The sequence below is a fragment of the Rattus rattus genome, chromosome 15 (assembly GCF_011064425.1).
Source record: "Rattus rattus isolate New Zealand chromosome 15, Rrattus_CSIRO_v1, whole genome shotgun sequence".
Classification (NCBI taxonomy): domain Eukaryota; kingdom Metazoa; phylum Chordata; class Mammalia; order Rodentia; family Muridae; genus Rattus; species Rattus rattus.
Genome location: NC_046168.1, coordinates 33,450,074 through 33,467,866, shown reverse-complemented (window position 1 = coordinate 33,467,866; position 17,793 = coordinate 33,450,074). Strand labels below are relative to the sequence as shown.

General features: G+C 42.1%; 1 protein-coding gene across 1 annotated transcript in view; it reads right to left on the bottom strand.

Annotated features, from left to right (window-relative positions):
* The window catches only part of Abhd3 (abhydrolase domain containing 3, phospholipase), a 52,917-nt gene that overhangs the window by 2,171 nt on the left and 32,953 nt on the right, over positions 1-17,793 (bottom strand). The window contains exons 5-8 of the mRNA XM_032885641.1: positions 9,072-9,184; positions 3,999-4,172; positions 517-565; positions 273-438 (exon numbers count right to left, since the gene is read on the bottom strand). Coding sequence (XP_032741532.1) covers positions 273-438; positions 517-565; positions 3,999-4,172; positions 9,072-9,184 — 502 coding nt within the window. The remainder of the gene's footprint in view (positions 1-272; positions 439-516; positions 566-3,998; positions 4,173-9,071; positions 9,185-17,793) is intronic.

Here is a 17,793-nt window from a genome sequence, read left to right as displayed (position 1 = left end):
TCCCTTTAACCTGGAAAAGAGTCTAGAAACACAGTGTCCTTGAGTACTTCAATGCTGGAAGCAAATTTGGACTAAATGTTCATCTCTAAAGAAAAATGGTCTAGTCTTTTCCCTTGGATGCTGTAAGAAAGAAAATGATTCAAGAATTAACTTTTATACTGTCTTAATTCAAGGTTGTCGGTTGGGCAGGAGAGATTGCTCAGTGTAAAACTAACAAGTCTGAAAAAGAAGGTTACTTCATGCCAAAGTGTATAGCCGGATGATACGCTTACCGTGGCTGGGTGAGAAAACATCGTCTGCAGCATTCAGGCACAGCACTGGGATTCCCACCGACTTCAGCCTGCGGTTTGGACTGGCATCTGTGTAGTAATCATCAAGCGTACGGTATCCAAACATGACGGAGGTGAACCGCCTATCAAACTCTCTGATCGACTTGGCCTGGAAAGCAAAACCAGATGGAACGGGCTCTTGGAGTCACAAGAGGAAATGAACGTATGAGGAAAAGCTCTGTCTCACCTTCATGACCTGGTCCATGTCAATCTGTTCCACAAACATATGCCGGTGCCTGGAACAAGACAGATGTCAAAACGAAACCTTCAGATCATCTCTACCTTAGTCATACCTGAATATATATATAAAACCAGATAATCTTAAAGTCTGGCATGGGGCACAAAGCCGCTACTAAAATAATATTTCCTGGGCCAGTGGGTAAGGGAAGACACCTGATCAAGGCTGATGACCTGAGTTCTGGATACACATGGTAGAAAGTGAATTTACTCACACAGATTATTCTCCAACCTCCACAGCATACGGCCTACACAAAGTTAATAAAATATAATGAAAATATTTTGAGTTTAAATAATCAGATATAGGAGTAGTAAGTACATTAACATTCATTTTCAAAGTAGTATTTTAAGTGGCTTAATTTATATTTATTTTTTTCCTTTGGTTTTTCAAGACAAGGTCTCTCTGTGTAGTTCTGACTATCCTGGAACTTACTCTGTAGACTAGGATGGTCTTGAACTCACAGAGATCCATCTACCTTTGCCTCCTAAGTGCTGGAATTAAAGGTGTGCATTACCATATCCAGACACTTAAGTACTATTTTTAAATTAAGAAAGAATAAACTAGTTTTATAATAATAGAAATAACTTATAGGTTGTCTTATAACAAAATATATCTATACACTGTTGCTAAAAAGTCAATATGCTAAAAAAGGCTAAGTAAGTTAACTAAAGAAATTGCTTCTTCGTGTGTGTGTGTGTGTGTGTGTGTGTGTAAGTGTGTGTGTGTGTGTGTGTGTGTGTCGCATGCTGTGGTGCATATGTTGAGGTTAGAGGATGACTTTGGTGTAGGTTCCCATTTTCCACCTTATTCTTACTATCTGTCACTGTGTACACCAGGCTATCCCTGTACTGTCTACCACCGCATACCCCAGGCTAGACCTGTTTCTGTCTCCCATCTTCCCAGGGAACTGGGACACAGACTTATACTACCACGTCTGGATCCCTGTGGGTTAGAGGGATGCAAATCTACATCCACATGCTTTCACGGCAAGTGTTCTTACCATCTTCCCATCCCAGAAATTGCTTCTCCATCATACCAGTATATAAATTAGAACTAAAATTTTTGTAAACTTGTATTTTAAACATTGGTCACTTTTTCCTTCCTTCCTTCTAGTTATTTTTTTTTTTTTGAGCTAGCCTTAACTGTCTTGGAACTCACTTTGTAGACTAGGCTAACCTTGAAAGTCATGTACTGCTATACCTGGCCCTGGTCACTTTTCTTTCATGATCAATATATATCTGTCTAATAAATCACACACACACACACACACACACACACACACACACACACACAAACACAGAGTATATATATATATATATATATATATATATATATATATATATTTTAGCAATTCATGGTGAAAGGCATGGTAAGGCTGGGGTGGGGCTCAGTGATTGAGCATGAGCCGAGCATGCCGAACATGTATGAGATCCTAGATTCAATCCCCAGTACTGAACAAACAAAAAAACAGTATTAGCCATTAAGGAAATAAGAACGGAACCATCTGTATGCTCTGTGCCAACATGCCGGGTTCACTTTAGGAGGTGCACAGAAAAATGGATGCAAAGACAATATTGTGGAGATACAAGTACTATGAGCTTTGACTGTACAAATAAACTACATTCTATTTCTTTTTTGTTTTGAATAAATTTTCTTAAAATGGAAAAAAAACATTTATTTGGTGTTCATATGTGTATGCCAGTGTGTGTGTGTAGAGGTCTAAGTCCCAATGAGGGTATCTATTCTCTCCTATGGGTCACAGGGAATGAACTTAGATAATTAGGCTTGGTGGCAGGTACCTTCACCCGCTAAACTATCTCGCCAGCTTATATTCTCTCATATCTAAAACACACCATGCTCGGAAGAACATGCTTAAGAAGCTGTATTATTCAACATGGGGCACGCTTTCAGTTGTTTTGTTTTGTTTTGTTTTGTTTTTTGAGTCAGGTGTGGTGGTTTGAATAGGAATGGCCCCCATAGACTCAAGTGTTTGAAAACTTTGCCCATAGGGAGTGGCACTATGAGAAGCTGTGGCCTTGGAGGAAGTATGTCATTGTGGGCCGGGGCTTTGGGGTCTCAAAAGCTCAAGCTATGCCCAGTGTGGCATGCAAGCTCTCTTTCTGCTGTTAGAACTCTCAACTCTTCCTCCAGCACCATGTCTGCCTGAGTGTCCGCATGCTTCCCACAATGGAGATAATGAATAAACCTCTGAACTGTAAGTCAGTTCCAATGAAATGTTTATGAGTTGCCGTGGTCATGGTGTCTCTTCACAGCAATAATACCCCACAATACAGGCTCTATGTCGCCTAAGCTGTCCTGGAGCTCACCTTTTAGCCCAGGCTAGCTTTGAACTCAGAGATCTGCCTGCCTCTATCTCCTGAGTGCTGGGATCAAAGGGGTATGCCACCAGCCCAGCTGCACAGGGCACTCTTACCACATTACCTGAGGAAGAATTAGGTTTGGGAAAGATTAACAGCCAGGAAATCTAAGTGGGGTGGAGGGGTGGGCGGGTAGGGGGTTGGGGAGAGAGGGCAGAGACATAGATAGAATGCATCATTATTTTTCTTTTTCTTTTTTCTTTTTTTTTTTTCGGAGCTGGGGACCAAACCCAGGGCCTTGCACTTGCTAGGCAAGTGCTCTACCACTGAGCTAAATCCACAACCCCCATTATTTTTATCTATATTTTTTCTTTTCTTTTTTTTCGGAGCTGGGGACCGAACCCAGGGCCTTGCGCTTGCTAGGCAAGCGCTCTACCACTGAGCCAAATCCCCAACCCCTTCTATATTTTTAACTTATAATTTTTGGTATGCATTCATAATCTGGAGAATAAGGTTTGGGCTTGCTGTCTATTGTGCCCCCAATACCTGGAGTCTGCATCTAGACCTGAGTGATGTATGTGACCCTACCCCTAAGTGATTTCTATTAGTAAATGAAGATGCCAACAGCCAATAGCTGGGCAGAAGAGACATAGGTGGGGTTTAGGTTTCCTGGGCTTGTGACCAGAGGAAAACCGTTAGGGTTCAGAGAAGGTAAAGAGGAAGAGAAGCTGCCATGAGTTAGGTGAACCATAAAAACATGGCACTGAGGGCTAGCCAATTGGAGTTAAGAGCAGCCCAGATGAAATATAGAGTAATAACTCAGGGTTATTGGTAAATAGATTGTGATATCATAGACACTAGGTATTGCCCAGTTCCTTTGCTGTTTAAGTCATTGTAAATATAAAGGTTGAATGTCTTTTATCTGGAAACTAAATGGTCAAAGGTGGAGTAGAAACCCTAGGTTGGGCTTAAAAATTATTACAACATTTTGGCACAAAAATAAATGATATAAATAAATATGCAAATACAGGTAGTGCTATACTCTAAAATTTCATAGTGCTGGGTTGTGTAATCTAAAATGTTTGGTAACAGAAGGTTTTAACTATGACTTACTTCTTAACTGAAGACTGGAGGCAAGTTGTCAAGTAGTAATTAAAAAGCAGCCAGTTCAGTGGTCTCTCCAGTGACTCTGAGCAAGCAAAAGTGTTCCAGCCAACCGAAAACGTTGCAGCCGCCATCAGAGGGGTTTTGGACCCAATTTTACCCAAGTAATTCAGAAGCAGCATTCTAAAACAGGGAGAAACAAGACTGTGACTGGTTGCATCTTAAGACACTGCCTTTCTAACCATGAACTCTGTGCGACAAGGCGGGGTTGGTAAGTAACCAATGCAGGTGGGTGACCTTGAATGCTTGACCCTCCTACCTAACCTGGAACCTTGGGACAGCTTCCCAAGAGCTGAGCCTGTGCCATCACCCATGACAACTGTTTTAAGTCCTGCACATTGGAAAGATCACCTTTTGTTTTCTCCTCATATTCATATTCATATTCTTAGAATGTGTACATGTATTTGTGTGTGTGTGTACAAGACATGTGCATGTGTGCACGGAGGTCAGATGACTACTTGCTAAAGTTAGTCACCTTCCAACATGTGGTTCCAGGGGGTTAAACTCAGGCCATTAGACTTGGTGGGGGCACCTTTACTCAGAGGCATGTTACCTGCCCATTGTTCATGTTTATATTTTAAAGTACTTTTTTTTTTCCTCCCTGAAACAGGATCTTGCATTCTCCCACCTATGCCTCTTGAGTCTGGGAGGTTAAGTGTGCACCATGCCTGACCCACATGATTTCTGATACTACACTTCGCTAAACTGTGAGACAGCCCACACTTATTCCTGCAAGTTTCTCCTTATGGTGGAATAAATCACACAACAAGGAAGAGATCCACCCCGAAGCAGTTCTCTAATGTACACTGGGATCACCCAGGAACTAGTGTGTGGATCTCATGCACCGAGCTCCTGAGGTCACTGGTCTGTGTGGTCACTGTCCTCACCCATGCACCTGCGTCCCTCAGCGAGACTCTGAAGTACTCTCCAGCCCAGGGTGAAGGCTTTGTAAGCTGTGGAAAGAACCGGCTTTAAAGTTACTGGGTTTCTCTTCCTTATTATCTTCCCTATTATGTCCTGTCACATGTTTTCCTGTGTTCCTTGTATTCAATTTTATCAGTTCTAGCCAAGTTCTATGTGAGTGAGAGGGACAAGGACTGAGTTGGTGCTCAACATTTCAAACCATGGTGGATGATGCCTCAGTGCACCACTCACTGTAGCTCTGTATGTAGTTTCTTCAACAAACTAGGTTCTGAAATAGGGGAAACAGCTAAGATACTCCCGCATTATCTTTTACACAAATCACTTACAAGGGCAGGGAATCTTTATGAAAAGTGGACATCTAGCTTTTGAAAAAAATTAAATTACATTTATTTATTGTGTGCATGTGTATATACATGCACGTACAGTCTATATCAAGTTTGTGGAGATCAGCGAAGAATTTGAGGGCATCAGTTCTCTCTTTCTACTATGTAGAACCCAGGATAACTGGGGACATCATGCAGGCAGCAAGCGCCCTCACCTCCTGACCTATCTTGCCAGTCCTGTTGTCTCAAGACAGGAGTTTACTCTTTTTACTCAGGCTGGCTTGAAACTTGTAAGCCTCCTCCCTCAGCGTCCAGGAATGCTAGAATTACAAATGTGCCCCATCACACATGACTTGACAATGACCCTTTAGAATGACCACGTGATTTGCATACAGTGCTATGGCTACTGAGCCATTTGAAGGATGCTTTTTGTCCTGGGAAGAGTTCACCATAGTGTTCTCTCTCTTTACATTTTAGCTGGAGTTCAGATAATGGCCAGAGGCTGGTAAAATACACAATCAGAACACTTGTAAAGGAAGTTGAAAGATCCTGAAATAGGCACATGCACATCTTTAGAGGCAACTCCTGGTTATTCCTCAGTGAACTAATGTCAAAGTGCTACCCCCAAAAGTTATTATTTTACCTTGAAAGAAGGACCCCATTCTCTCACCAACTGGGGGGAAGGGTACACGCTGGGGAAACAGAGCTAGATGGAGAAAGAACTCATGGACTAAACAGTTTAAATGCCAAGGAATGGATTTTATTTGGTAACTACATATCAAACTACAAAACTAAAAAACACACAACAGGGAAGGGTGAGCATTCCATCATCAGGAAGTAAACGCAAGCTCTGGACTCGTAGTGATGTTCAGGAAGTGTGGTCCCTTGTTCTGATGTGTGAGAGTGTTGTGATTTTACAGAAACTGACAACTCTTGCACTTACAGCTACCAATTGAAACATTAACAGATTTCCTTCTGTGATCTCTACTCCAATGAGGCGCTGTGATACAAGGCTGATGCACTGTGTAGACAAAGCAATATCCATCCCATTCCATTTGCCTGCTCCAGAATGTTCTTAAGCTACTGTCCAGGGACAGAGGCTTCATCCGACACTGAAGTGAGAAGAACGGATACTGTGTTTATTGTAGATCACAGCCCAAAGCCCAGAAGTGATTCTACTGATTTATTATTTTGAGGTACCAGGAAATGAACCCAGGTACTCCCACATTCTATGCACATGCTCTACTCAGTACCATCTGAAATAATAATAAAATGATGACTGAGATTTAGGTAATAATAGTCAGAACTGTGATTGAACTGGAGAAGTGAGTGATGCTGGTTACCCTGCTAACCCATAAGCTGATAATTACTGAAGCCGGGGTAATGGCTGTATGCAGAGATACTCTTTAGTTTTTGTCTATGAATTTTCTTTTTATTTAAAAAGTATTTACCAACTCACTGGAAGAATAGAATCTGGATCCAGAACTGCAGAGTTTCTTGACTTAACTCAGTTCTGGCTCAAAGCCCATACTTGGCCCTAGGTGTCAAGGTGCTGGATAACCCAGACCACGGCTCACTGGGCATGAAACTCTTGCTCCGCTATGCTTTTGTTGTTTGCATCTCCAAAAGAAAAAGAAAATGCACCCACTTGGGAATGTGTCACAGTGCTAGGCAACTAGAAGGGGTGATTCCTTCAAATAATTTACAAGACATTAATATTCAGCTGGCTGGAAAAGCTAATCTAATGGTCAGACCCTGCCTGAGGTTTCAATGCTGGATGAATAGGCCTTTTCCAAGAGCTTCTGAATAGACAATTGGGGCCTCTTTATGTAAGAGCGAGCCTTGAAAAAAAAAGTCATGAATTTATATGATTAAGGGAAGGAGTTCAGCCCCCACTCTGTCTTTTCAGGCTCACAGTGTGAACTAAAAAAAAAAGAGTCGCTACATTGTGTCCATTAAGCACAACTTGGGAATTCTGCTTGTTTCCTCACTGTTCAGAACTCTTCCTTTACTAGGTCAAGTCAGACCTTCCATGCTAATGTAAGAGATGGATTTTTTTTTTTTTTATCAGAATCCAAAAAGCTCTGGCTAGAGTCATGAGGACTTTTATTGCCAGCACACATGCTCTGATCGCTGAGATGGCAGATTCACCCAGAATATAAAGTTAAGAAAAATATTTTCTGCTTTAAATGTTGACTGGTTTTAAAAACAGCTGAAAAAGAAAAAGGGTGAATCGCGTTTATATGTGTGTTTGCCTGCATGTTTGTCTGCGTACCATGTGCATGCAGTGCTCATACGGGTCACAAGAGGGCACTAGAACCCTCTTGAACAGGAGTTGTAAGTTCCATCTGGGTGCTGAGTACTGTCTCTATAAAAGCAGCAAGAATTCTTAATTGTAATTTTTTAAAGTTTTATTTTATTTATTTCATGTATAAGAGTACACTGTTGCTGTCTTCAGACACACCAGTCGGGAACATCGGATCCCATTATAGATGATTGCGAGCCACCATGTGGTTGCTGGAAACTGAACTCAGGACCTCTAGACCAGCAGTCAGTGCTCTTAACCACTGAGCCATCTCCCCAGCCCATGTTCTTAATTGTTAAGACACCTATCAAGGCCCCCAAATCAGCTTTTGAAATAAGTGTGCCTGAGCACCAGGAATGTAAAATAAAATACATTCTAATGTACTGTAATGAAAAAGAAATAAATAGCATTAATCTTATAGGGCTTGGTAGGGGCAAATGTCTAAAGTTTAATATATACATATATATATTCTATTATAAATAATATATTAAGCCTGTTTTTTGATGATTTCTTCTGCTGCAAAATAGAATTTTCCATTAGATAAAACTTTAAAAAATGAAATACAATGGTCTGGGGTTGAGGTATGTGGCTCAGTGGTAAAGTGTTTGCCTAACATCCATTAAAAGGTAAGTTTGGACAACAGTGAAGAAGGTCTTAAAGGACAAAATACTAGATAATAGCTTTAGATTTCCTTCAGCTCATTCTCCCTAACACACACACGCACACACGCACACACACACACACACACACAAGCACACACACACACACACACACACACACAAGCACACACACACACAGGCACACACACACACACACACACACAAGCACACAGACACATACAGGCACACACATACACACACACACGCACGCACAAGCACACAACAGTTTAACAGTTATTAATATTAGACATTACTGAAATATAAGTGTGGTGATTGATAATTCGTATTTCCAAAAGGGGACCAGAAAAGCTCCACCTTGAAGCACTTGCTGCTTTCCCTGAGGACCTGAGTCCAGTTTCCAGCACTCACAGCAGGCAGTTCACAACTGCCTGTAACTCTAGCTTCAGGGGATCCAGTGCCGTCTTCTGGCTTCTCAGGCACTGTATACCCTGACATGGTACACACACACACAAGTACACACACATACACATAAATCTTCAAAAAGTTCCAAGTGAACCCCAGTATAAGGGCCCATGCATAAACCATTTTAGCTTAACACAGCACCTGGAATGGAGAGTAACAAAATTAAGTTTATTTGATCGCTCCCCAAGAAGGGCTTGCTGTGTGCCCTTTGCATCACAGAACCCAGGACAATTCTAAAATTCACTTGGGCTCATCCCTTCCTGCCTGCCTTCAGCTGCACTAAGAAACTCAAGCATTCATAGTGACGTGTTGAGCTAGCTTACAGTCCTCCCAGACAGTCCTTCAGGACTGCCTCCCTCTCAGGGGTCTTGGAAAGAAAACTTCTTACCCTCCCATTGACACGCCTGCTGCCAGAAACGGGGCCAAAGGGTACAGGCTGTGAACGTGGTGGATAACCGCCTCCAAGTCTTCAGTGTTTGCACAGCAGTAAGTCCGAGGTGTCTGGACAAGAAGGGCATTGTTGTTAAATATAAGTGGAATGATTTGTACAGAGTAGAAATGATTAATTAAAAAAACCAGCAAAAATCACAAATACACAAAAACCGTTATTTGTACATATTATTAATGTCTTCTAGTATACATATCTGCCACTTAAAAATCAATATGATTTGGTGGCACTAAAAGAAAAAAATTTGAATGTGCCAGGAAAACCTGACATGAACAGGACAAACCTGGTACAAATACCTTCAATTAAGACAGATGCAAATATGCAATGTGTGAGAGAAAATGTAGAGAAAAAATAATGTATGGTCCCTAAAAGGCAAAATAATTCATTATTAAAAAAGCAAGCAAGCAAGCAAAAAAAATATTTTCAAATAGTGCTGTAAAAAGGTTAAATTGCTGAGTGTGCTGGTGCACATTATTCTATTTTTAAGGGATTTTTTTATCGCTCATATATGGAAGAGAACTTAAGCCACTAGAGCAGAGGTTGTAGACAACTCATAACTTCCAGTTGGGTGGAAGGACCTGCTTAGTCCTACAGTAATGAGCCAGCCAGTGAATTCTGCTCTCTGTCACAATCGTTATCCTTTCCTTTATGTTCCTCTCTAGATGCTTGTGGACCATTTTCTTAATCAAATGGTAGCAATCCTTAGGGAGATTGGGGGCACGGCCTTCAGACTTAAGAATTCTCAAGATTTTACTACCAGTCGCAAAACAGACCTGTGCCATACCATGTGAGTCCCTCAGGATCACAGCCAACTGGGAGAGTCTGGCCTTTCTTGGCCAGTTCGTTAATCTGTTCCTTCATGTGGTCAGATGTCAACTTCAGCCTTTTGGGGACACTACATTGGTAGAGTAGCACTGGCTGGGATGAGTCCTTCCCTGGGAGTGTGCATATGACCCAGGATGGCAGAAGTCTGGCAGCAAAGAGAGAACGTGTGAAGTATATTTCTCATCTTAGCCCTTGGAAGGCACAGTGAGTGGATCTCTGAGTTCCTGAGCTATATGCCTGGGCTGCATTATAGTCAGACCATCTTAGTGGTAAAAAGGACAATCTAAACCCTGGCTAGTTTCTCTCCAGGGAACTGCTCCTCCACTCTGAGTGCTGTCTGCCCAGGGAAGAAGTGAGGTTTCCAGGAGCTGCGTTTATTGAGACAAGGCAGTGTAAAATCTGGCTTATGAGCTATTTTCTATTACGTTACTGTATCCCTTTAGTCTCTGCTGTACTTCACCGCAATATAAATGCTTAAAATATTAAATCATGGTAAGCTTATTATTATGCCTCAATATGTAACACAGTAAAAACAAACAGTTTCCATGTGAAATTCATCAACAGAGGTATTGAAATCTCTATCTGTGAGCTCAGATGAACTGACATCCAACTACATGCTGATCAAGTAACAGTAATACAAACACTGAAACTAGTCACCATCTGACTTTAATATTGTGGAAAACCGTAAGCACAACAGGAAGCTCACGGATCTATCACCTACCAATCAAGTACTAATGAGTAGCTGTAGTAAACTACAATTTTTTAATACCCACCCAATTAAACTCATCTCTATTGCCCACTGTCATCTCTATGAAATGCATGAGTATGAAATATTACAAAGACAATGCCACCCAGACAATTTATCCTGCTGAGGTCTCCTGCATAATGAATTGTGCTCACTGAGGCCTGAGGGAGGCCCTATTGTCATATCTATTTTGTAAGTGAGGGGATGAAATTGAAAGGCTAAGAGTTCTGATAACATTTTACTAGCTAGGGAGTCACTATGCTGAGATATTTAAAAACCTTTTGGATTAAATGCACTTGTAGAGTGAAAAACCCAATGAAACTCAAAAGAAAACATCCTTTACCACGGCACATCTTTGGTGACTGAGGAGTTTGTCATGAGAGTTGTCGTGACAACCTACATGGTATTATACTACACAGTGTCTACTCCCCCTGCATAGCTTTAAATCTGTGGAATAGTTATGAAGAGTACTGCCTTACACACTTTAAGTGAAGTATGCATACACACGTGGGGATGCAGGCACACATACATTTACACATAGCTAAAAGATAAGAAAATGCCCTGTGGAAAATTCTAGGCTCAGAATCTTAGTGCCAAAATAAGACAGGTGGTGGCACATGCCTTTAATCCCAGCACTTGGGAGGCAGAGGCAGGTGGATCTCTGTGAGTTCGAGGCCGGCCTGGTCTACAGAGTGAGTTTTAGGACAGCTAGGGCTACACAGAGAAACCCTGCTCAAAAAGCAAACAAAAGTACCTCAGATGTCACCTTCTTCCTTGTTTGCACATGAGGAAATGGAGTAAATCTTAATTAAATGAGCAAAGTTAAGTCATTTTTCCATAGGCACAAAGCAACAGAAAGTAGACTATATATTTACATTGAGTAAAACCATGCTGGTAAAGAAATACGGCTATTCTGGGAGGAGATTAACCTGCTACTCTGTAGTAGGAGCCACGCTCAGAATCCTCTTCTGAGTGGGGCTTACTACACTTCTAATCCTTACTCAGGACACCTAAGACTTTGTTTGGAACTTAGAATATTTAATTTTGCATACCTCATTGGAGGTCCAGTGATCTGTATGCAATTATTTAATAATTCTGTTTAAAGCAACCCTGGAATAATTCTATGGATCTGCCCACCACAAGGCAGGATTTTTATAATAGGACTAATTGTGTTCTTCAACCCATCTCTACAGTGTGATTTGCTTTTAAAATCATAACCATCCTCTGTCCCCTTTCTAGTGAACTGTCCACATTGTTCCTAAGAAAACTATACATAGTGTTGGACTATGAATTCATCAAGTAAGGAACTCAAAAAGAAAAAGCATGTCCCATGAATAAAGTCAGCATTTCAACATACGATTGTTCCTCTTGCCACTGACAGATGTATAAAAATGACCACGTGCCAACATTTACCTGAGAACGTTACTTTTTTAAAACAGTAACTAGCCATAAAAATACAGAGGCCTCTCAGCTTTGAGGCCAGTGTGACCGTTCTGCCTTCCTGTCACAGCTGGGAACAGCCTATGCTCCTCTGGCTGTACATAGAAGGCACACCAGTGTGTAGCCAGGGCTGAGGGCTTCTGGTCTGAGAACAGTGGCAGAGTGGGGGCTGGACCAAGAGTGGGGAAGGAGGCCATCCAGCCGCCGCTGGGCTCACATCTGCCATTCCTCAGTCTAAGAGATGTACCCAAGCCTCTTTGCAGGCTTGGCAGCCCATGCTAAGCCTTTAACAAGCAGGAGCTACGCTATTGTTATTCCTAAAACCCCCTTAATCACTTACGCATTTCTTTCTCTTTCTTTTTGAGGAAGAAAGGGTTTATTTCAACTTAAACTTCCAGATTATAGCCTCACCAAGAGAAATCAGGGCAGGAACTCAAGCAAGAGAACTGAATAAAATCCACAGAAGGGCTCAAATTCAGCCACCTTTCTTGCAAAGTTCAGGCTTACTTGCTTACCTAGGGACACTGACAGCCCGCAACAGACTCTCTTTTTAAAAAAAAATCAGTGAAATGATTCCTAATGATATTCTGCTATACTCCTAGATCAGTGCCCTGTCCAGCCATCATCAGAAAGGCTTCCTCCACAGCAGGAGTAGTGCAGAGACTCACAGCCAGACATTATGTAGAAAGAGAATCTAAATTGGAGGTCTCTGCTGGTCCACCCTCCTCATCCCAGAGATCACAGAATCCTGCAGAAGAAGATGGGGGGAACTGTAGGAGGCAGAGGGGATAGGGGCACCAGGAGAATATGGCCCACCTAGCAGGGCTCACATGGGCTCATAGAGACTGCAATGGCAAGCACAGGGTGTGCCTGGTCTGCACTAGTATATATACTCTGAGTATATACTATGTGCCACACCCACTCCAGTGGCGTCTGTGTGACGTGAAGCTCTTGTGCTTCATTTCTATCCTAGAATGGCTTGGCCTCCCGGAGGTCCCTGGCAGTCTCCCTACAAATAGATGATGACCAGAGTCTATGCTTGCGGTGGAGGTGCCTTCTGTGTTCTAGCCTTGGTGATCTTAGCAACTTTAAGCCTGTCAACAATATCTGATTTTAAGAATATAGCAGTGTGGGAAGATGGTCATGTACCTTTAGATGTCTCAGGAACTGAAAGTTCAGAGACGGAAACGTCTCACACCATCATGATCCCGATGAACTTAACGGCTGCGATGAACTCAACTGCTGCACCCATTAGTTCCCAGCAAATAGGAGAGAAATTAATTGCAGCTATTAAGAACGCAACTGTTCCAGAAAAATCCTTTCCCCCTTTTGGGAAAGTTTTGTTTAGAATGATTCAGAATAGTAGTGAGTCTTTTAGAAAGATCATGGATAAGTCCCAACAAGTTGAGCAAACTTATCAAGAGTTAACTAGAAGGGAAAGAGAAGCTAACATTGAGCAAGAAATGAAAGAAATTATAAAATGGTTACAAAAGTTTCCATATTATCTTGAGGGGGCATACACATGGAGTTTAAACTTTATTAAAACAAAGGTAAATGTTGAATGCATATCTGGTGTCCACAAGTCTGGCAGTATAACTGCAGTTTTCTAAACTATTGTTTGCAGCTGAGAATTGTTTCCTAGACTGTACGTTCAGCTTTCCTCTTTGCAAGGAACATTTGGTGGGGTGATGAATAAGAGCTGGATGATCGCCAATTATGATGTACCTGTTCTAACTACTTAAATCTATGCCAAGAAGTAAAGCTTCCAGCAGCACACACCTCGAGTTTGTGTCTGTCTGTCACGCCGAATCCGTTCTCTACCTGAAATCCAAGCCTTGGTCCCTCTGCTGATACACTCCCCTCGGTGGTCTGCAGCAACTATGGCTGCTAGCTTGGTGTCTCTGTGGAACTCCTAACAAGACTGAGTGGGTCTATCTCTGGCTCTTCTGCCTGCTCTTGGAACTCTTTTCCTCCTAACGGGCTGCCTTATCCAGTCCGTGTGAGGGCTTTCCCCTCTCTTGCTGTACCCTGTTTTATCCTATTTGTTTGTTTGTTTGTTTTTTAAGAGACCTGCTCTTTTCTAAAAGGAAACAGCACTAGAGGGGTAGGGATGGGTATGGAGGAAAGGGGAGTTAGGAGAAATGGTGGGAGGAGAAACTGTGGTTGGGATGTATTGTATGAGCGAAGAGCCTACTTCCAATAAAAAATTAAAAAGAAATCGAGAAAATGCCCTCACGGACTTGCCTTCAGGCCATCTTGAGGAGCCATCTAGACTCACGGCCTGAGCAGAGCAGTGGTCAGGAAGTGCCTGAGGGAACACAGCTGATAGTTCATCCATGACTGGCTGCACTGGCCTCTGTGCAGCTTGTTCCTCTCCCTCAGGCCATAGAGGTGTCCCTAATCCTTTCTAGAAGCCTCCTGCTAGCTCTTGATTCTTTTTTTAATTAAAAAAAAAATTATGTTGGGGGATATAAAGTTATGTTGGGGAATTACGTTCACAAGATTAATTTAGAGAGCAATCAGTAAGAATACAGCGTTTGTGGATACCTTGAACTCTTAGATCCCTATCTCTGAAAACCAATCTGCAAAAGCAGAGGAAAAGGTCTTATTTACTTCAGAGACTCCCAGTTGCCTGAGGTTCCATCTGCTGGGGCCAGGTCTGTCTGATTCCTACAGTGAGCAGCCTCAGCAAGGTGGGTGCAGGCTCTCATTTCCTCAGACTTTGCCTCATCCCTGCCAGACTAGTAAGGAAGGAGGACAATATTATGAACACTTCTACCTCCTAACCTTTGCAGGGGCCTCAGCACTCACTCCCTGCACCTTCTTAGTGTATCTCTGATCTCTACCAGGAAAGCCTTTACTTCTGCACTTTGCAATTGGCCTTCACCATTGCCAGTCTCCTGGGCTAGTTTCAGTTGGAGACGTTCTTCCTGATTGGTCTTTGCTGACTCAGCCTTTGCTTTTTTTTTTTTTTTTTTTTTTAATGCCTTCTCTAAATCTTTCTTGCTCTGGTCTCAGCCACACTAAAATCCCTTCTGAGACAAGAAGTATAAATAAACACAAAACTTCCTCTAGACTGAAACAGAAACCATGATGTATGGGAAAAAAAAATATATATATATATGAGTGACAGAAAGAAAGAAAGGATACCAAGGCTTCTAAATGCCAGAATCAGAGCCAGTGATCAATACAGGCCTCTTGTGATCTTACCCAAGAAATACTCAAAATGTTGAATGTCTAAACTGCAGTCAGAATTAGGTCCTTTTGGAACAAAACGCTATTATATTGAGTTCCAAAAATAGTTATGATTATATCCTTTTATAACTACTTTAAAAGTGTTAGAAGTGACTATGCTAACATACTGCAGGGTGTTGCTGTGACGGACAACCATGTTTTGGGAAGGATTGTGAAAGGACTTTGGAACTTTGTGTAAAAAAAGCCACCGAGTGTTCAATGCTTGGTGAGTTGTTCTGTAGGAGCTGAGGACAGTGCAGAAGATGGAGGCCTGGCTAACGAAGATTCAGAGCAAAGTTAAAGTCTCTATCTGGGGCATTTGCTATTTTGAATTAAGACTCTGTGGTTCTGTTCAGCCGGGACTACAGAATCAGCTGTGGTCAACAGGATATCAGAACTGTTAAAATGAAGCCTTTGCTTTGCTGGGATACTCAATGCTGGTTGGCTGGAGCTAAAAAATCAGTGATGATTAAGAAGAGACCAGCACCATTAAAGTGAAATCTTCTGGGGATTGTTTTCTGAGAGCAATCAGAGCTGTGCTCTATAGGCAGCCAGGGTTGCACCTCACACTGGCAGCTGAACGTGATAGTGTAAGAGACACAGAACAACCCATCAAATACCGAACACTCAACGGCTCTTTTTTTTGCATAAAGTTTCAAAGTCCTTTCACAATCATCCCAAAACATGGTCAGTTCTGACACAGCACTGGCTTTGAAGACATGAAGGGGTCATGCAGAGAAGTTGAGGCTTGGCACCATGAAGAGAGCCCAGGAGACGCTACTGGTGAAAATGCAGCCCAGTTGCAAGGGACCTCAGCATTTTGGAGCTGCCAGTACAATGGGATGGCCACCAAGGACAGCAGCAGCAGTGGAGTGGAGCCCTCCAGAGCCCAGGAGACGAGCTGTGTGCACAGCAGAGCGTGAAGCGGATGACTCAAGCCCTTTGGAGCTGTTCAGAAGATTGTGAGTAGATCCCAGATATTGGACGTCATTTATACAGTTGGTTTTGGATTTGCTTTGTTCGGATCACAACTGTATCCTGGTTCTTCTCTTTTGAAGTAAGGAAATATGTACTTAATTTTGATAATTTTTAAAATAGGAATCAATAGATTTCAAACTCTCGAGAAGTTTTGGATTTTTAAAGAGACTGGACTCTTAAAGCTATTTGTTTTTAATGTGAGATCTTGGAAATGAATGAGAAAGGAAAGGTGGTTTAACAGTGATGCGTCTGTGTGTCAAGCTGACAAAGGGTTAGTTGTGCTGGGTAGTTTTAAGTCAGCTTGACACAAAAGAGGGAACCTCAATTAAGACAATGTCTCCATAAGATCAGGCTGTAGGCAAGCTTGAGGGCATTTTCTTAATCAGTGACTGATGGGGAAGAGAGGGCCCAGCCCATAGTGGGTGGTGCCGTCCTGTGCTGGTGGTCATGAGTTCAAACAGGCTGAGTATGCCATAAAGAGCTAGTCAGTAAGCAGCACTTCTCCACTGTGTCTGCATCAGCTTGACTTCCTCCAGCGATGAACAGCAAAGTGCAAGTGTAAGCAAAATAGACCTTTCCCCCTCCAACCAGAAGGTCATGGTGTTTCATTACAGTAATAAAACCCTAACTAAGGCACATAGACTGGTTAATTATGGCTAAATATATACTTCTTATAACCTAGTGATGTAATGAGTAAACGCAGCAGCAATTAGACCTTGGGCGGGAAAACACTTTAATTTTACAAGAACTTATTTTATTCAAAATTCCACACGAGCTTGAAATATCCTTGCGAAGTGGCATGTGTCTGTTATTACTGTCTTTCAGGTTAACAGAGAAACAGAGGTGGACTCACGTACTCTCCATCACTTAGCTGGTTACCTGGGAAAAGCAAACTATAGCTTTAGTAACATGGCTTCCGGGAGGCATTCTGGTAGACATAACTGCTGTGGGTACGGATATATCATGGCTTAACTCCCACACTATAGAAACCGGAGAAAAGCTACTTGTTAATATTCTCAGGCTTTGAAGTCAGTGAATTCTTTAAACAAAAACAAAACCAGTTTCCATCCACACAGCCTCACTATCAGAGCTCGAACTGTCCTCGGAGATTTGTACGTGTAGGTTACTGCATTCTTTCAAAGTAACTTTCCAGTTTGTTTGTTTTTTTAATTTTGATTTTGAGTATTATGATTCCAAGTGTGTATCATCGCACCCAGCTACAGTCAGCAGGGTCTCACGTGAGCCACCACACCTCGCCTACAACCTTGTAAAGTCTCTTAAATCCTGTTCCAGCAAACATCAGTATCTGCCAGACAAACAAGTGAAAACGTGGTTTTGGGGCTCCCTTCTCTTCATTTCCCACACATAATTAATATTTTTGCCTGGGGCTGGTGAGATGGCTGAGTGGGCAGAAGTGTCACTATGCAAATCTTGGCAACT